The sequence below is a fragment of the Rhizophagus irregularis genome, chromosome 28 (genome assembly GCF_026210795.1).
Source record: "Rhizophagus irregularis chromosome 28, complete sequence".
NCBI lineage: Eukaryota > Fungi > Glomeromycota > Glomeromycetes > Glomerales > Glomeraceae > Rhizophagus > Rhizophagus irregularis.
Window position 1 is genome coordinate 1,501,816 of NC_089456.1, and position 22,140 is coordinate 1,523,955.

Sequence of the window (22,140 nt, forward strand, 5' to 3'; positions counted from 1 at the left end):
TCAGGAATGTTGTAGCTATAAATTCTACTATGGAATACTTTTAAAGTTGAAAAATAAATTAGGATTTACATTATTGATAAAATAATTATATGTTTATTTATATACTGTACTTTCTTGTTCCTCTATTTAAAATATTTGAATAAAAATAAAGTTATTAAAATTATTCATTATTTTATGTTAAAACAATAACATCATACCTTCTGTTGCATTTCTCGGTTCAGGTAAATTTTTAAATTGGTAAATCTTACTTGTACCATCGATTTCATTTATTTTTAAACTATTAATCGATAAGTTATTAAAAAAATCGGTGATGGGATTTATATTTTTATCAAATTTATCTTCTGGCATATTTTGATAATACGTTTTTCTTATTTCTTTCATTCTATCTAAAACTGTACCAATATCAGGTCTCTTTTCTGGAATAGCATCCCAACATTGTTCCATTAATTCTTTGTATTTTATAGGAACTCCTGGTACTGATTTTGGTCTCTCACCATTAACAACGTCCAATGCAAGTTGATAATCATGGTTTGAATTACAAAAAGGTGGTTGACCAGAAGAAACTTCCCACATAATCATTGCAATACTATAAATATCAGATGCAGATGTGTATCCTTTTTCAGATAGAACTTCAGGTGCTATGTAAGGAAGATTTCCATAAACACAATTTAATGTTCTATTGGCTGGTCCACAAAATCCAAGATCGCAAATATACCAAGTATCAAATTCTTTATAATATAATATGTTTCCGGAATGTAAATCTCTATAAATGGCATTTTCAATATTAATCCTATATAGCGCGCCTACTATATATATAATAATTTGAATTCTTTCTTTCCATGTCAATCGATTATGATTTTGTCGTAAATAAGTCCTTAAATCATTATCCATTTTATGCAATACGAGCATGTAATCATTATTTAATGGATCTAGAGTTATACCATAACATGTAACAATATCTACCCATCTAGAACCAATAGTTAAATGTGATTCAGCCTACAAAATATAATTAAATATATTTATTATTTATTTCATTTTAATCTTATGTATTATGATTTTTAAATTTACATACCTCTTCTAACCAACTTCTATTAGCAAGATTTACTAAACTTTTAAGTATTACTTCATGTGTACCAAATCTTATTAATTCTTGTTGTTGGAAATCCCATTCGATATATCTCCCATCAATCCAATCTGCCGTATAAACATCACTGCATCCACCTTTTTTTAAATATTTGATGTTCTTTAAATTATTGTATGGAATCCATTCAACTACCATATGTGGAGCTATCGATTTTCTTTGACATATTTGTATTAAATTATCGACGTCATTATTTCCAGATGTCCAATTTGAAAAATTTGCTTCTAAATGAATTCGAATGCAATTTTCACAATACATTGCACATAAACGTTCTAATTTACAATTTTCACAAATTTCTTTTCTTTCATTATTAATAAAAAGAATTCTGTCCCGGTCACGTCTTATATTTAATATTCTCGTTGCTTCTGATTTTTCTTCATTTGTAAGGGATTTGTTAGCAAGGATAGTTTGTCGCAAAAAATTATGTTTTTCCTCTGTGTTGTTGTTATTATTAATGACAGGATCAATTAATGTGAATGCATTCTTAATTGCATCGTTAACAAGTTCTTGTCGAAAAGGAACCATGGTAAAAGCAGTGTTTTAAATTTAAAATTTAAATAGTATTAGTAGAAGAACGAAATTATGTGTTAAAGGTGAATGAAAAAAAAAAAAATTTAGGAACGATCATACGGTATTTATAAGTTAATAATTCCGAGATTTTCCGTTATCGAAGATTTTTTTTTTAGGAACGGGACACATAAAGGCGTTGAAATTTCGTGGCGAAAACCCATATCATTGTTTATATTTGCTTATTAACATTCGTCTCATGATAATGCTAATACCATATATTGATCGTCATTGTTACATTGTTATAAGCTGATAGAATGTTATTGAATCATTAACGTTAACTTAAAAGTAATTTTATAATCATCCATATTGTTTACAATTCGTGCAATTAAATGTTGATCAGCTGATCGACATACTATTATTTGGTACGCATTGAAATTGATAAATCAAGTAATCAAAAAATATTAAAGGAGTAGCACAGACATTCTCCTAGAATTCTTATTCTTCCAAAACTTTTTTTGGAAATAAAATTAAGGAATTTTGTAATATAGTAAATGTCAGGAGAAAATCCGATTCGTTAACAGATTTAAGGAAAAAATTGGTGCGCGTCCATATAAAGAAATTTTTTTTTCATTACCATTGCCTTTTTTTAATTAGATATTCAATAATTTTATTATCTAAATTGTACTATGGAATTTAATGCTACGTTACCGAAGATTTCTTCATATTGTTTGAAAAAAGATCTATAATGATAAAAAAATTATGAATCTTTCTAGTAATTTTAATAATAATAAGTACAAATAATTCAATATCGTAACCTTTTACCATATTAGGAAAGGTCTAGACCAGGTCCGATTTATAATTTCACATGGTTACCATCCACATCCAGAGCAGACAAATCTGCGCCTATTTCAACATGATAACCGCTTATTCTCACACTTATTATGCGGGTAATTTATACATCGAAATTTTCATTACCTTTTTCTATATTACCAAACAAGAAATTTACTTATTTCTTGTGTTGTGTAATAGTCCAGATTCTTAAAATAGTAAATATTTTGTGATACACTAAATCATGAGTTTATTAAATGCTAAATGTCGCATAAACAAGCGGTAAATTTTGTTGAAAATAGGCGTAGATTTGTCTGCTCTGGCTTGCCATACATTATCCTATTAAAAAGGAATTCCGAAATTTGTCTAGAATTTATCCTCATTCCGGAATTTCGCTTTTCGTCACAATTTCCGGACGCTTTCTTTCTTTTTTTTGTAGGGACAGCACATATCGTTATATCACACGACCGTCAATCTGAAAATGGGAACATCCCGGCTATTTTATGACGAATGAAATCAATAAATACGGTAAATTATTTCGGATATCACAATATTAGTACGCCATCAAAAATAAATAAAGGGGAATTAAAAAGTCGTACCTACTATGACAATTTTTGAAATTTAATAAAAACCTATCGTTTTGGTGAAAGTTATACTGTCGATACTGTATCTTCTCTACCAGTCTATATTAGGGCCTTACTAATACAAATAAACCAATTCTTGTAATTTACTGATCTGCTGTATTTTTTCAGTTCTTAATTTAACAACTAGCACTATTTACTTTTGGATCTTATTACTGAACAAAACAGTATAATCTTGAGCGAACACTTGAGCTACAGCTCAAAACGTCAATTTCTTTTGTACCTTAATACTACAAAAATTGCAAAGTACATGATTTCGTGGCAGGGATGATGATTATCATTAATGATCATAGAATAGGTGATGATCTGAAAACAGAATAGAATTGGCGGCTGGACATCTAAAGGAATCTGTCGAGAATCAAGATTGAGACTAATTTTCAATTGACGTTATCAGAAATAATAGACTAAGAAAAAATTGGAATATAATTATTACTAATATAAAATATTGATAGGTATTTAGGACACAAAATGGCAATATAATAAAGACTAAGTCAAAGTTTCTACCCCGCCCAGCAGCCTAAATTTAATAAGTGGAGACATTATTAAGTTTAGAGATTAACGCATACTAGGTTATATTGTAATCATTTATTTATAATAGCGATCAATAATAAAGCTAAATTTAAGGAAAAAATAAAATCATTTTTAAAAATCATATTATATTTTAATAGTACCAAATTTACTTGTAAAATTTTCAAATAAACTTTTGTAGAATAACCTTTTTGGATAATACCAGCCGGCATTATGTTATTCGGTACGTCAACTACGTCATGCATCTGAAAATAACATGTCTCCATTTCCTTCCCTCCAATTTTCACGTGCATGGGCCCATTCAAGATGAGCCTGACGATGTGCTTCTGACAGTGCAAGTTTTTTACGAGGTATACAAGCAGTTAGCCTAATTTTCTTAAGGTTACAGCGTATAGTAATAACAGAAATGGGTTGTTCTGTACGCGCTGTCCATACTGTAGCAAGCTTTTTTGTGCAAAGTCGGCAGTTTTCACCATTTTCTTGAACAAAATCTTTAAGTTCTTACTGAGCTGGTGAATTAAGAAGCGGTGGACGTCCGGATTGTTTTTTGGTGTTAAGGATTGTGGTTCATGAAGGCGTTTAAGTATATCATTAATAGCTGTTTTCTCACATCCCAACTCTTTAGCATGTTTATCCATAAGCAATAGCGTCACGCGATTTTAGGGTAAGTGGCTTCATATTTTTTTTAGAAAGTTCTAGAAAATATGAAGTTTTGGGATATGTTTCTCATGACAAATCAATGTATTGATTACATCATATTATTATGTCATGATCGGCATAATTTTGCCAAGACAAAGTGGCCGGATAATCTTGATAGCGTCTTGGCTAGTGCTTCGATCCGGATTGATGGTCGACCATGATACCAACTGAACTCTTTATTGCGATTTGTAAATATCTTCACCCTGCTGATCTCTTGAATCTTTCTCGTACATGTCACAATTATCGTGACATACTCTATTATCTTGAAAACGAAACGACAAAAGAAGTTAGTTAAATTTTCTCCTTGGTTCTATGTTCCTTTTGTTCCTTTTGTTTCTTTTTTAATACTCAAATTCTCTTTATTTAGATCTGGAAGTTTTCTAGGTCTAAATTTATGCCGTTTTTACCAAACCCCAAAAAAATTAATGAAATTCTCTATATCCGGTGTGTTCTAGAAAAGAAATGTCAATTTTGCATGAAAAGGACCGGACATGTAAAGACTTATTGGGCCTATGGGGTTTATAGTTGCCGAAATTGTATTAAAAGCGCATCTCGTACTCGCGGTTATTTTGCCAACCACAATATCTTGCTGAATTGCCATTTGAAATAATTACCGATTACGATCGTCTTTTGGGATATCAATCCTGTTATTACTACTGGGAAGAAGACGTTGATGTTCAATTAAACGAATACAATGGAATTCCGAATGAGAAGAAAGATAAGTGTTACAAGCAAAAAAATCAAGCAGGTCAACAGAAAATGCTTGATGTCTGTATCCGTGATATACTGTAACTTATAAACTTGATCCAACAACTAATAAAAATTACGTATACGAAATACTGATCGAATGTCCTAGTTATCAATTTCATAAAAATAATGGAGGGATAACCTCAAATAGCTTGAAGAGTTTGCATGATACATTGGCGAGGGAGTATCATAATTGCCATGAATAATACCTAAGGAACTATAGCATGTAGCTTTACAACTTTTACACTCTTTTACGTTCTTTTACATTCTCAAACATATGTTAACATTTATTGTAACTGTAACTGGTTTTGTGTAATTAAAGCTACTGATTTTGTTGTTTATTTTTCAAATTCAACTTTTTATTTTGTCAAATGTGAAATTCATGAACTAACAAATATGATGTATAATTCGTTATTAACGAACACGCCAGTGTGATCTCAAGGTATATTTAACAACTATAACGAGAATCTCAATTGGTTAGAAACTCATTCCAGTTAATAATATCCGAAACTTTGCTGCAATGAAATGGCCGAATCCGAAAGTTCCGAAATCTGAAACGAAACTCTGGTCGAAACGAGATCGATGTCCAAAACTATTTTATAATTCTGGCCAAATTTTTCAGAATCTTATCACGTGACATCGGATAAAAGTTTAGCCAAGAAATTATTCGTATGATAGGAATGTTACGATCACGGGGCGCTCCAATTAGAGAAGTCTCGTGACTTTCAATATGAAGAAAAAAAGTTTAAATAATAAATATAATGTTCATGATTATTTTTTCTTGATTATTCGTTTCTTAGTTGCGGCGAAGTGACATTTACCCTGTACTCAAGTGTAGGTAATCATGTGGGAAAATTGAATTTAGCATAGTTTCTGTGGCTATATGTAGGACGGGGACGAATCATCAAGAAACAATCGTCGCAAGACTATGGGATTGTACACAATTAATCCGACGCAATACACACCATTGACGGATTTTGACAAGCATAGAGCGTATGGACAAAAATCATATACTAGTAGTTATTAACAAGCACACCAGAGATCCAAAGGGTATGTTCGAATATAATGAGCTTGTCAATTGGTTGGAGACTGATTCATACCAATCTTACGTTAATACTATGCTACAATGAAAGAATCGATCTGTGAGTGATATTTATTACATTAAAAGCAAAATTACACTTTATTCTTTATTTTTTGTCCCCCCTCGGCCGAAGAAAAGAAAAAAAAAATGTATATGTCGCAGAACAACGAAGTTACGCAGTTAATTACATGGCGCAGCCTATTAAACATGATGACGCTCTATTTATTACTCCTATTTTTGAAAAGATAGACACGTTGTTTCTTTTGGAGGGAGACTAATATGCACGATTATTTTTTCACACCCTCTTACTCTCGGGAGCTTTATCTTAATGAACACCCGTATCTCAAAACCTTCTTCACACCCTTCAAATGTATCATCGGTGAATTCGATGGTGTAAGGCAACTTACTGCCTTTCGATATAGCACCGGGCCATAGAGATAATCAAAATCATCATTAATCCGTTTTCGCTTCCTCTTATAGTCTTAGTCTTATTCGTCTCGTATGCACTTTCAAGCTGTTTGATTGGGCAAAGACTACGGTATTTTATGCTGCTTGTCCTCCATAATGAAAATAAGTTCCTCGAGTGAGAAAATTCCAATAATTTGATCGTTAAAATGTTAATATATGCAAGATAATTTACCATCATACCCCTATTGCATAATTAAATTGGCTTTTACTTTTTTTACAAACAATCCCAGCACATCCTAAGTTTGAAAAACATCGAAATACCGGCTTCATAAAAATATACCCATTAACTCTTAAACTTTTTTATGTTTTATCGAATAAAAAATATGTTTTATTATATAAACTTTATTGAAAAAAAAAAAATTTGAATGATGTAATAGAAAAAAAGATTGTTATACAGGCTGATCTTGACTACCGGTATACCTTGACTACCGATATACATAATGATTAAAATTTTTTCTTAATATACTACTGTAATAACTATGAATGGACATACTCTTGTACTTTTTGGATGTTAGCTTAGCAGCATAGTTCATTACAAAGGATGGACCTTGTATGGGACGAGCGGTTATTAATTGATTATAGTTAGTTTCTTTACTATGTATTTATACCTCATGTAATGTCTCTACACATAGTCAGTCACACTGACCATTTTTCTTGGAATAAAATAAAATAAAATAAAATACAGTAAAATCACAATTGTTTATTTATTTGTTTATTTATTTATTTATTTTTGTCATCATGTTCAACTCTACTTAATTTTGTTTTTTCATTTACTTTATTTTCACTTTATATTCTTTTTTAACTGAAAATAACTTGTAAGGGTTATTTAAATGTTAACTAATAATTATTAATATAATAGTACTTTTGGTTAACTGAAATATGTTACCTTTTGAATATTTGTAAGGGTATAAGCAATTTTATATATCATTTTAAACGATTTATTAATGAATTAAGAGGATACGGGGATACTTATTAGATATAACGAATATTAATCAACTCTTTTCTTTATTTTACAACAGCAGGAACATCCTACCTAATAGAAAAATGAACTAAAGTGATTAAGTCCAATTTCGTTAAATAATTCCTTATTGTTCTAGAAAAAAAATATCATGGAACTTTTTTTAACAAAAAACTAATACAAAGCAAAAAATTTTATAATGCTTTTACAATAGTATGTCGTTAATATATGTCATATACAGTAGGTGAACAAAAAAAGATTTAAATAAATTACGTAACTTTAATCGTCATAAATAAAATGGATAAGATTTAAAGGGCATCACGCAAATTCAAATCTTTTTTCTGGTTATTGTTTTTTTAAATAATGTTGCAATACCAACCAATATCTTTAATGATTTTTAAATAATATAATTTATAAATAAAAATGGATAAGATTTAAATGATTTAAGTAATCAAAATAAGTATTATTTACTTCATGGGGAATTTGGAGGCTATCTATATGAGATCGGAATATAAGTAAACGAAGATTCTCGGACATTTATAAACTCGGCTAATCAACTGCAAACTTCCAGAAATAAACGCGTAGAATAACCCATGAAAATCTTTCCTTTTTTAGATAATTTCAATAATGTTGGTCAGAATTTTTATTATTTATTTTAGTAGGTGATTGACATTATCATAATTCCGGCCCTGAAAAATGCGTAGAGTTAATAGTAAATTTTTGCTAATTTCCTATGACCTATTTATATATTGCTGGACACTAAAAAAAAAATAAATATAAGGAATACCAAATATTACGCCTATTTTAACAAATTTAACCAAAACTAGAAACGTAAAATGACTTGATAATTTTTTGAAGTATTATAATTTTTATTATTATCCGTTTGAAGAAAAAATAAATGATATAAGATTCCAAATAAAGAAATAAAAAAATAATTTTTAAACCAAATTTTTTTGTCTTAAAAAAAAAATACCCATAAATAATTTTGTCATTATCAAAATTAAATACTAGCCGACATTTTTTCGATGTAAAATACGCCATGCTAACCATCCAATAATTTAGCAAGTATCTGGCCTTTAGGTAATTGGGATAATTGCGAACATAAAATTTAAGTCGCCTATATTGTAATTTTTTGTAATATGAAAGGTTCGATGTAATACTTATAACAAGAACAATGTTTAATGATGATTATTTCTTTGAAAGGCTCGATAATTTTCTTCTGTGAAATTTTAATTTGAAATTTTTAATTAATTTTTTTTTTTTTGTTAAGTGAAATAATTAGAATATTTTTTACATTCTTTAAAATAAAAATAAAGAAATAAAATCCAAGAAATTTTCTATTAAAAATAAATTTTTAATTAAAACTAGAGATTTATTAATAATTTTCATATTTTTAAACCAACTTATTTCGATTATCTCAAATTCTACAATTATTAATACTGTAAATATGCTGATATGTTTATACTGTATATAAAGTGTGACCCATTCTTATTCCTTTATTTCCAATAAGAAATACATTACATTTATATATGGATACTTAATTATTTGATTAGTAAAGCAATAATTACCTCCATTATCGCTATTTTCATAAATGATCGTCAATAAGTTTACTATTTGCACATCATCTAAATTTAACTTCAAACTTAATTGAAAATTTCTATTTTCAGACCATCATTTTTAGGAAAAACTAATTTTAATTTTTGAAGATCAATTACCTTTAGAGGTTAGTACGTTTTAAATAAAGTTATAGGGGGCCAGAAATAACGTCATTTCCGGCCTTTCCTTACCGATTGTGGTGTATAATATTAAATATATTGGCGGTTTTTACTATCTTTAAAACAAACAATTCTTGGTACAGTACACTGATGATGATCCTCATTCATACTCGCGTTTCATATGTTGGTTGTACATTACAATCGTCACATACGTCTTTTAAATAAGTAATACAACTAGGTAATCGAAAGCTCTATATAAATACAGTTAAAGTTAATTTCATTTTCATTTTTTTTGTACTACTCTGTTTTTTAATGAAAAAAACAATGGAAAGAAATTCAATCCAGGTGAGTAAAAAATGTATGAAATTTTAATATTTTTGATAAACCAAGGTCGTTTAAACTTATTTTACATTATGACTATAGAGCGAAAGTTCCTTATTTAATAACTTTGAAAATAATGAATTCGCGTCCAACAATTCTATCCTTCTAGAATTAGAAGAAGATGGATATATTACTCCTAATGAAAAAGTGGAAGTACTTACTAAAGATTTAACTAAATTAAAATATCTCTTTGCTCTTAAACTACTTTTCGAAAATCCACTAAACCAGTTTTTACCTGAAGTTCTTCGCAATTCTTTAATTTCATTTGCAGATCCAACATCTTTTGATTATTATGAAAAACGGAGTGTTGCTAGATTAGAGTTACACATACGTACCTGGGTGGCAGTATTGGAAAAAATTTGTGTTACGCCAATGCGTTTAAGTAAAGAACTTCGAGATAAAGTTTATAATTCTTTAGCAAAATTTGCAGATATTCATAAAAAAACAACTCAAGTAATGCAAGAAGGAATTTATAATAATTATAGATCTAGTTTCAACCAATTCAATCGATTACAGCAGCATGATAAAGATGATGAAAATTTTGTTAATAAGCGAAATTATAATATTGACTTCTTATTAATTCATTTGCGAGATACTTTACATAGTTTGCGTGATGATGAAACTTGGTTTCAAGAAATTGTACGAAGAACTAAAGATTTACTTAAAGCTGCATTAAATATTACACCCGGTGTTTTATCAATGGCAACGGGTGTTACTCTTCCAAATGATAATTGTTCAACTTTATCAATGCTTACTCAATTACATAAAGGATTAAATTTTAAATATCCGGTAGCGAATTATTATGTAAATTGGAGAATTATGTTAATAATACAATATAATCTATTCAACTGGTCTGAAAGTGTTAGTAAAAAATTTCAAGAAATGATATTAATGGAATATTTTTAGAGTTATTTGGAAAAAGAATGGAATGATGTTGCCGATAATTCTATTTTAGATTCTCAATCTAAATTTGATGAAGTATCAAATAAACTTGTTAAAATTTTAAGAAATACTGGAAGTTTCATAAATGATCTTGCTGGAAATGAACCTCTCGCTTTACCACATACTTTATGGTTTGGAATATTAGATCTTGCACAAAATCTTATACAAAAATCTACTCAAAAATCCACACATGGTCTTTGTTATTATTTGGCAATTGAATCACTTAATAGAGCTCCAAGTAGTTTTATTCAATTTAAAGCAATTGAAATATTATTTCATTTATATAAATTTAATAATCAAATGTTTTCAATAATTGAAGTTGATTTTGGTCAATACATTCAAAAATTAAATGAAAATAATTCAACAATTGGTTCATCGGAAAAATTTCAAAATTTATTAACATTTGTTAAAAACAAGTGTTATGATGATTTTAATCTATTATATAATGATAATTTAAGAGGAAAGGGAAAAGAAAAAGTAAAAGAGAAGGGAATAGGAAATCAAAATATACTTTCATCAACAAATAAGCAAATATCAGAATCGATTAATATTTTAGAAATTGTTGCAAATGAAATGACTTGTTCAATTGATCATGAACCAACAGATCAATTATGTATTTTAAAATGTCAACATATAATATCATTTAATAATTTAAAAAGATTAAAACAAAAAAAATGTCCTAAATGTCGAGTTAATATTGAAGATAATGAAATAAAGTATTTATCACAAAATACTATTTATAAAATTTTATATCCACAATTTTTTGAAGCTGGACATATTATTGAAATTGATGATTCAACGTATAAACAGTATAATAGTGATTCAGGTGATTCAGAAGTTGATCTTATGTTAACTAAGAAAAAGAAAATTTTAAAAGCAAATATGTCATTAAAATCAATATTTCAAATTAGAAATTCAAAAAAACAACATTCTATACTATATCAAAGTGCTATTAAAGAATTAGATGTAAGAAATTATAAAAATGCTGAACATTGGTGTAAAGAATTTCTTAAAACTTTTCCAGCAAGTTATTCTATGAAATGTATTTTAGCTTATACTTATAGATGTCTTAATGATTATAAACAAGCACATTTATATATAAATGAAGCTATTAAATTGAAAGGAAAAAAGTCAATTGTTTGGTATATTCGAGGAGAAATTCATTTTAGACAATGCAATTATTATGATGCAATAAGAGATTTAAAGTCTTCAATAAATTATAAGGCTAAAATAAATAATATATATATGGTACTTGGAATTAGTTATCACAATATTAATAATAACAAGGTTGCTTTAAAAAATTTTGATATTGTGTTACAAAATGATTCTACTAATTATTTATGTCTTAAGTATTGTGCTTATATTTATGAAAAGCAAGGAAGATACTTGGATACTCTAAAGATGCTGGATAAATTGCTCAGTATTAATGAGAAAGATTCATTAATTTTATGTTATTATGGAGAAATTCTGAGTAAAATTGAGGAGTATGATAATGCTATAATATGGTTTACAAAGGTAGATAGTATAGATCCAGAAAATGTTCATAATTTAACTAAGAGAGCTGTTACATATTACATCCTTCAAGAATATGATAATGCTTTATTAAATTTTAATAATATAATACAAATGGATACTTCAAATATTTTAGCATATTATTGTAAAGGATTAATATATTATATGATGGAAGATATTAGTAATTCTATGATAGCATTTAAAAAATGCATTGAATTATATCCTAATAATGATTTAGAAAAAATGTATTTGAAAGATTCAAGAGATTATCTCTCCCAAATTTCCAAAGTTGATTATGATCTAAAGTGGTTATCAAACTACCATGAACTTATTACTAAAATTAATCGATCCACTAATATTTATCATGATAAATCATTACTTTTTATGAGGTGTAAAATATATATTGAATTAAAAGATTATTATGAAGCAAAATTAGATTTAAATAGACTATTTGAGTTAAATGATGATATTTCATTTGTTTATCTATTAAAAAAATATTCCGATTTTTGGTCTTACTTGTGTGAAGATTATTTTTCTGATTTTGTTGAACTTGGATATAATGATAAATTTAATATTTACATGTTTAAAGGTAAACTTACATTTAAAGTTTATTGTTTATTGTTTTTTAAAAATAACTATATATTCTAATTTAATGAATTACTTATAGAACATAATGTTTATTTTATTTCAAATCTTCATAATTTGGTCAATAATTATCAATTTCATGAAAGTAATATAAACAGGTAAATATATTTATAATATTATAGTAATTTAAATTGTTTAATAAAGAAATTACTAATAGTATCTTCAAAATTCTAAGTACGTCGGGATTGGTATTATCTTTTAAAGATAACCATTTAAGTTTACCCAGATTGTATTTTGATGATATAACATCTCGCATCAACTGTTATTACAATAATATAGTTTGGAAAATAAATGTCAAAAAAATAAATTCACCAGATGTTTTTATAAAATTTATAATTGAAAGAAATGTAAGTTTAATTATTTGACTTGCTATACTGTATATTCATTAACTAATTATATCATTCAAATTAGATCTATGAGAAAAAGGAATATTTATTAAAATATGAGGATATATTGGAACTTGAAGGATTAGGTTGGATTGAATATATGTCATTTTTCTCTATATACTTGTATGGATCAAAATGGATACAATTTTCAATTGAGACAAAGAAGGATTCTATTGATATAGTATGATATTTTATTTATATATTTCCACAATCAATATTTATAATATGAAATATATATATTGTTATAATAACATTATTATTTTATTTATAATAGCAAATAGATTATGTTAGATTTACTAAATCTACTGAAGGAAATAACCATGAAAACCGAATTTATTTTCCTAAAATGGATCATTTATTGCCATTTCACATGAATAATGTTCCAGAAGCTTTTGAGGACAAGTATTTTATAAGAAAAGAAACAGAAAATCTGCTTGAATTAAATGACATTATTAGTAACCTATAAATTATAATTATTTTTTATTAATTTAAAAAAAAAACGACTTGTTTACTTTAAGTGCAGTGACATATATTAGCTAATATTTTAGGGGTGGGGAATATATGCTTATAATAAAATAATATTATTAGCTAACTAGAGTAACTTGGTAATTATTAGTGAGTTATAATCATTATACTGTCAGATTGACTCGAAAATTTTGGGTCGGGTCATCAAACGTTTTTATAATTAAATATAAAAAAAATTGATTTTTTTATTAAAAACGTCAGACTTGACGTTTTTATGATTAAAAAATCATTTTTTACGTTAGATTTGATTAAAAATCAAAAAAATTGATTTTTTTGGTTAAAAACGTAAGACTTGGCATTTTTGTAATTAAAAAATCAAAAAAAAATGATTTTATTAATTAAAAATGTCAGACTCGACGTTTTTGTAATTAAAAAATCAAAAAAATGTTTTTTTTAGTTAAAAACGTCAGACTAGAGTTTAGAACCGGTTCTATTTTCGAAAACCGAATTTAAAACGGGCGCAACCGGTTCAATCCGTTTCAAACCGATTTCGCAAAACCCGATTGAAACCGAATAACCGATTCGTATATATTTGATAATTCTGGCCAGAATTAAATGTGATCGGCATAAATCCTGCCAAGTTATAATTCCGGCCGGAATTACATCCCTTGTGTAACACAGTTCGAAATTTTGTGGGACACAAATATCTATAATAAAATTTTGTGTAACATAACTTACCCGGTGGCTAAACTATTTAGCCGCAGTCACGTGATTTAAATTTCGTAATTCGGGCCAGCACTATAAAGTTTCAAATATTTTATTAATTAATTATAAATTTTATAATTATTTCTTATTATTTTATATTACGTCAATTTTAAACTTATAATCAACTTAGGAAAAATATTTGAACAATCAAATATATTAGAAATCTGTTCATTTCATTTATTATTATTCTTTTGATACTCATTTTATTCAATAAATTATCAATTTAACTAAACCATTTGAATTAAAATTTTTATTCAAAAATCTGGTGATTATTTAGAGAATTTCGAATATGGATTTGGTTACAATAGTCTATTATTAAATCAATAATTTCTTTAATTAATTAATTGTAAAATATTGTAAAAATATCAATTTTTTTTGATTTTTATGAATTTGAAAATCAAACTTGAAAATCTTAATCATCTTTCCTACATGTTGTTATAAAAAAAATTGAAAGAAAAAAAAATTGAAAATAAATTTGGGGGAAAGAAAAAGGATAAAGAAAGGAATCGGTTCAAAAAAAGGGAAATTTCCAAAAAAAAAGGAATCTAAAAAAAAATAAGTACCGAAAAAAATTCTGAAAAAAAAGGACAATAATTCAAAAAAAAAATATTTTTCAGTTTGGGAAAAAAAATTAAACCTAAACGGGAAAAGAATGAGAAAAAACAAATTTTTCGGTTTGAAAAAAAACTAAACCGAAAGAAGAAAGGAAGAAAATTTTTTTTTCAGTTTGAAAAAAAAAACGAAAAATTTAAAATTATTAATCAAAAAAAAAAATTCTAAAATTTCATTAACTGAAATTGTATTAGTTGATTGGGGATAAATAGATCAGGTGGAGGCATGTCACCATTCACAAAAATTAAAAATCAGTTTTGATCGGTTTGAAATAACCGGTTAATCGGTTTAAACCGGTTTGAATATAACCGGTTAACTGAATCGTAAACCGGTTAAATTTCGAATCGGTTAAACCCGGTTATAAATCCGATAACCGATTCCGGTTCTAACCTCTACGTCAGACATGACATTTTTGTGATTAAAAATAAAAAAAAATGATTTTTTTAGTTAAAAAATGTCAGACTTGACGTTTTTGTAATTAAAAAATCAAAAAAATGACTTTTTTAGTTGAAAAACGTCAGGCTTGACGTTTTTGTAATTAAAAAATCAAAAAAATGACTTTTTTAGTTGAAAAACGTCAGGCTTGACGTTTTTGTAATTAAAAAATCAAAAAAAATGACTTTTTTAGTTGAAAAACGTCAGGCTTGACGTTTTTGTAATTAAAAAATCAAAAAAAATGACTTTTTTAGTTAAAAAACGTCAGGCTTGACGTTTTTGTAATTAAAAAATCAAAAAAATGACTTTTTTAGTTAAAAAATGTCAGGCTTGACGTTTTTGTAATTAAAAAATCAAAAAAATGACTTTTTTAGTTAAAAAACGTCAGGCTTGACGTTTTTGTAATTAAAAAATCAAAAAAATGACTTTTTTAGTTAAAAAATGTCAGGCTTGACGTTATTGTAATTAAAAAATCAAAAAAAATGACTTTTTCAGTTAAAAAACGTCAGACTTGACGTTTTTGTAATTAAAAAGTCAAAAAAAATGACTTTTTCAGTTAAAAAACGTCAGACTTGACGTTTTTGTAATTAAAAAATCAAAAAAAAATGACTTTTTTAGTTAAAAAACGTCAGACATGACATTTTTGTGATTAAAAATAAAAAAAATGATTTTTTTAATTAAAAATGTCAGATTTGACGTTTTTGTAATTAAAAAATCAAAAAAATGACTTTTTTAGTTAAAAAACGTCAGACTTGACGTTTTTTAATTAAAAAATCAAAAAAAAAAATGATTTTTTTAGTTAAAAACGTCAGACATGACATTTTTGTGATTAAAAATAAAAAAAAATGATTTTTTAATTAAAAACGTCAGATTTGACATTTTTATGATTCAAAAAATTATTTTTTACGTTAGATTTGACAATTTTGTAATTAAAAATCAAAAAAATTGATTTTTTTAGTTAAAAACGTCAGACTTGACGTTTTTGTAATTAAAAAATCAAAAAAAAATGATTTTTTAATTAAAAACGTCAGACTCGACGTTTTTGTAATTAAAAAATCAAAAAAATGATTTTTTTAATTAAAAACGTCAGACTTGACGTTTTTGTGATTAAAAATCAAAAAAATATTGGTTTTTTTAATTAAAAATGTCAGACTTGGCATTTTGTAATTAAAAATCAAAAAAATATTGTTTTTTTTAATTAAAAATGTCAGACTTGACGTTTTTGTAATTAAAAAATCAAAAAAAATGATTTTTTTGATTAAAAATGTCAGACTTGATGTTTTTGTAATTAAAAAATCAAAAAAAATGATTTTTTTGATTAAAAACGTTAGACTTGACATTATTGTAATTAAAAAATCAAAAAAAAATGATTTTTTTAATTAAAAACGTCAGACTTGACATTTTTGTTATTAAAAAATCAAAAAAATGATTTTTTTAATTAAAAAACGTCAGACTTGACATTTTTGTGATTAAAAAATAAAAATCAAAAAAATATTGGTTTTTTTTTAATTAAAAACGTCAAACTTGACGTTTTTGTTATTAAAAAATCAAAAAAAAAATGATTTTTTTAATTAAAAACGTCAGACTTTGACATTTTTGTGATTAAAAATCAAAAAAATATTGGTTTTTTTAATTAAAAATGTCAGACTTGGCATTTTGTAATTAAAAATCAAAAAAATATTGTTTTTTTTAATTAAAAATGTCAGACTTGACGTTTTTGTAATTAAAAAATCAAAAAAAATGATTTTTTGATTAAAAATGTCAGACTTGATGTTTTTGTAATTAAAAAATCAAAAAAAATGATTTTTTTGATTAAAAACGTTAGACTTGACATTATTGTAATTAAAAAATCAAAAAAAAATGATTTTTTTGATTAAAAACGTCAGACTTGACATTTTTGTTATTAAAAAATCAAAAAAATGATTTTTTTAATTAAAAAACGTCAGACTTGACATTTTTGTGATTAAAAAATAAAAATCAAAAAAATATTGGTTTTTTTTAATTAAAAACGTCAAACTTGACGTTTTTGTTATTAAAAAATCAAAAAAAAAATGATTTTTTTAATTAAAAACGTCAGACTTTGACATTTTTGTGATTAAAAATCAAAAAAATATTGGTTTTTTTTAATTAAAAACGTCAGACTTGGCATTTTGTAATTAAAAATCAAAAAAATATTGTTTTTTTTAATTAAAAATGTCAGACTTGACGTTTTTGTAATTAAAAAAATCAAAAAAAATGATTTTTTTGATTAAAAATGTCAGACTTGATGTTTTTGTAATTAAAAAATCAAAAAAAATGATTTTTTTAATTAAAAACGTCAGACTTTGACATTTTTGTGATTAAAAATCAAAAAAATATTGGTTTTTTTAATTAAAAACGTCAGTCTTGACATTTTTGTTATTAAAAAATCAAAAAAATGATTTTTTTAATTAAAAAATTCAGACTTGACATTTTTGTGATTAAAAAATGAAAATCAAAAAAATATTGGTTTTTTTTAATTAAAAACGTCAGACTTGACGTTTTTGTTATTAAAAAATCAAAAAAAAATGATTTTTTTAATTAAAAACGTCAGACTTTGACATTTTTGTGATTAAAAATCAAAAAAATATTGGTTTTTTTAATTAAAAACGTCAGTCTTGACATTTTTTGTTAAAAAAATAAAAAATGAAGAAAAAACGTTTTTGCGTTATTTTTTTTATAATTTTATATGGAAAAATTCCAAAACGTTTTTTTCTTAATAGTAATGCAAAAAAAAAGTTTTTGGCATTTTTTTTAATAATATTATATGAAAAAACGCTGAAACATTTTTTTTACAATTTTTTTATTTTTTTGCAATATTTTATGAAATTTTAATGATCAACAAAAAAATGAAATTATGCAAATATTGAATGATGCAACAATTTAACAGGGACTTTTAGTGGCACAGGAAGAGTTTTTGCGAAAAGTTGGCATTAGAAGTTTTTTTCATTGTCATTGTCATTGACATTGACATTGACATTGACATTGACATTGACATTGACATTGTCACTGACATTGACATTGTCATTGACATTTACATAAAGTTATATAAGATTAATCTGAGAGTTTTTTACCAAAAAGGAAATTTTTTTATAAAAAGGGAAATGATTTTCAATTTCGAGGCAATTCAGCAGGTGTTTTAATAACAAATTGAGAAATGATTTCCATAGAAAATCTCATGACAAAATTTATAATAAATTTAAAATAAATGATCAACAAAAATGATCAACAAAATCGTTACTAGTTTTATAAAAAACGCCCAATAATATCTTTTTATTGTTTTAATATATCTCAACTTCTACCTAGTAATAATAGTAGTAATAATAATATTATTCATTATGATTCTTTAGATAGTGTTAGGAATTACATTTATTTTGGTAAAAATATAATAGAGTTCTATACTAATCTTACTTCGTAGCGCCATCGTAGATTTTAGTAGTTTGATTTATATAATTTTATAGGGTCAATTTTACTTTCTTCTGCAGGGCGGGCTTCAACTTACCAAGTTTCGGCTAGTGTATGGGAGGTAGTGGGTTAATTAAAGAAATGATTTTTAGGTGTAGTTGGTTATATCTTTAATAGTTTCGTATTTAATTGCCCCACCGTTGAAGTAGATTCTTCTGATAGTTTAGTTCATTTTTTTATTTTACTTTTTCATTTTTGATATGTTTATAAAATTTGTATTCGCTAACTATTACTGTTAAATAAAAATAAAAATAAAAATATATCTCAACTTCTCTGATTAAATCATTTAATAAAGAGAATATTAAAATTTAAATTGATTATGGACAGAAAATCGAATTAAATAAATTTAAATGTTTTCAAATTCGTTTTTTCCAATTAAATACATTCAATTTGAATTAGGGATGGAAATCAGTTTGTGGTTCTAATACGGTTCCCAAATTAAGCTCTTAAATAAAATATGATCAAATCTATGATCAATTAGAAAATTTTGATTGGCCTTTAAACGAAGTTGGTATGTGATCGTCAAAAGCTTGACTGATGACAGTGACTTGAGTCAGTTCTTGAGTCAGTTCTTGAAATCGTGAGAATGGTTTTTATGGTTAAAAGTAGGTCTAAATCCGGGAGACTTAGAATCTTTGAATTTATAATCAGTTCCAGAATCGACTCGAGTTAACTCATTTGAACCGATTCCATCCCCAATCTGAATTAAATTATTAATTAATACATGTTTTATTAATTTCAAAAAAAATACAGATATACAAATTTAAATTTAACAGTAAATGTGGTACTAACTACTAAATATGAAGAAAATTACAGTCAGAATAGATTTCATCTTTAGAGATTCATATAATTTATTTTGAGCTACGGTTATTAACATTGACAAGCCCAGTAAAAAGTTTCTATCAAGTTTTTGTATAAAAAATGTAAAATATGTTAGTATAATGAATTTAATACAATTATGAGCATCCATTTATACGAAATTTGTGATAAATATGTAGAATTTTTATTTAGCATTTGAAATAAATTCGTATATTATTTATTAGATTTTTGTAAGAATAATATATTAAATATGTATTAATTTTGCTATAAAATATTGATAATATAGTACTATACTAAAAATAATTAATAAAACTATTTTTTATGTTGCTTCTTATTATATTCTTGTTTATTATCATCATTTTTTTGTTGTGTTATATTACATTTACGATTAGAACGTCTTACTTGAAGGATTTCTTCTTGCTTTTTATATTATGTAATTTTTGTGTTGTTTTATGCTTGCGACCACAATGTTTTACTTGAGGAGCCTCTTGATCATCTTCATGTTCATCAGTTTCTCGTTCTTCATCACCTTTTTGTTGTATTACGTTACACTTGCAACTAGAACGTATTACTTGAGAAGTTTCTTTTTGTTTTTCATTATTATGTGTTGCTTTATGCTTGTTACCATGATCTTTAACTTGTGAAACTTCTTGATCAGTTTCTTGTTCTACATCACTTTTTTGTTGTATTACTCTATCAACTGCTTTCAATATATAATATAATTATTAGTTAATTATTTGTTAAGAATCTATAAAATGCATTATAATTTATACTTACTTTGTGAAGGTTCATTATTAAGTTCTTCCAAACTTTTTATATTTGAGCTGTTAAATTCCAATAATGGCATTCTACAGTAATAATACTATAATTTCGAAATATTATATAATTCATTGATTAATTTACAAAAAAAAATTCATATAATATTTAAAAATTACCACAATTTTTTGTTGATAAAGTTGATCCGCTTGTTTGTTGTTCTTCTTCATTGATTTCATCGTTAGATTCAACCACTTTTCTCTTAAATCTTTTGCTATTTCCATTTGGTTTACGAGATTTAAGTGTCTTTTGAGTTTTATCACTAAGAGTTGATCCTATATGTTTAAAAAAAGAGTATTGTTAAACAATTCTGCTGATCGATTTAAAAATTAAACATATGACTTACGCTTATAATTAATATGCCGACGGATCATCTCACGTTCTTCCCAATCACTTACAGTTCTGGAAAAGATGGATTTTTTTCGAAATTAAACAAATAAAAAATAAACATTAAGTTAAAAAAAAATCAAACTAATAAATTCATGCTAATTATTTACCCTATCAATACATTTATTAATTTCACTAAGAGGCATATCATGATATTCAGTAGTAGGGCATAAAGGATAGAGCTTTTCAGCTACTAAAAGTCTCATAAACTCCTGCAATTTTTAGAGAACAATTTTTTTTAAAAAAAAATACAATTATAAACATTACAATACCATATAACCATGCCAAATTCTTTTGGTATATGAAGATAAGAAGAAATGTTTTGGTGTTTATATTTTCCTTTTGAAATTGGCTATATGACGTGCAATAAAAATAAATACAGTAATAATCAGTAATAAACCCAAAAAATATGTATGTAAATATGTAATGTTTTAGTTAATTTTACCTGTTCAGGCTCATTGCTAGAGAATTCGGCAGTATCACTTTTTTGATTTATAATCTTTTTTTCATTTTTGTTGTATTATTTTTTCAATTTAACGATCCTTTTTTTATTTTCATTGCTAATTTACTATCAGATGATTTGGCTTCTGATATTTTTGGTTGATTTAATGTTAATAATTTTTTTTTTTTTTCTGTTTTATTTTGTTAGTATTTTCTAGTTTTGCAATTTCTTGTTTAAGTTCAGCAATTTTTTTGGACGTTTCATTTTCTTCATATTCACTGTTAAAAGAGCTACTCTCAGAGTTGGATGTTTCAGTTGTTTCACTATCATTATATTCCATTTTAGATAATATAGTAAATAGTGAATATTAAATAACTTGATAATATAAACTTATATGAAATTATTTTATTTTTTTTTTCTTGCTTTGGAAGAAAAGATAAAAGTTGTAATCATTATAATCACGAAATTATGCTTAAACTAGAGTCATACCCTAGGGCCGGTGACCGGCCCTTACTAAGAGTAGGATATATACCATAAATTTTAACACTTATTTGCAGAAACAATAATATTGGTAATAAATAATTTAATTTATTTTTTTTTGTATTTTGATTCAATAATTTTGTAATTGGCTTTAAAAGAAGAAATATTATGATTTTTTTTAATTTATAAAAAACATTTAACAATTTTTTTAAAAAAAAATTTTTCAGTTTCTAACCATGCTGTAGTAAACTTTT

General features: G+C 25.7%; 2 protein-coding genes across 2 annotated transcripts; one reads left to right on the top strand and one right to left on the bottom strand.

Annotated features, from left to right (window-relative positions):
* Positions 1–9,640: 9,640 nt before the first annotated feature.
* Positions 9,641–13,648, top strand: OCT59_018972 (uncharacterized protein; the record flags this gene model as incomplete). The annotated part of the gene is made up of 7 exons (XM_066135727.1): positions 9,641–9,661; positions 9,740–10,486; positions 10,604–12,740; positions 12,819–12,894; positions 12,972–13,143; positions 13,208–13,363; positions 13,457–13,648. The coding sequence occupies 7 exons, from the start codon at positions 9,641–9,643 to the stop codon at positions 13,646–13,648; spliced, it is 3,501 nt and encodes a 1,166-aa protein (XP_066004990.1).
* Positions 13,649–20,159: 6,511 nt separating this feature from the next.
* OCT59_018973 (uncharacterized protein) lies at positions 20,160–21,170 on the bottom strand (the record flags this gene model as incomplete). The annotated part of the gene is made up of 4 exons (XM_066135728.1): positions 20,160–20,464; positions 20,539–20,623; positions 20,697–20,852; positions 21,075–21,170. 4 exons carry the CDS (start codon positions 21,168–21,170, stop codon positions 20,160–20,162), a joined length of 642 nt encoding a protein of 213 aa, XP_066004991.1.
* Positions 21,171–22,140: the final 970 nt, after the last annotated feature.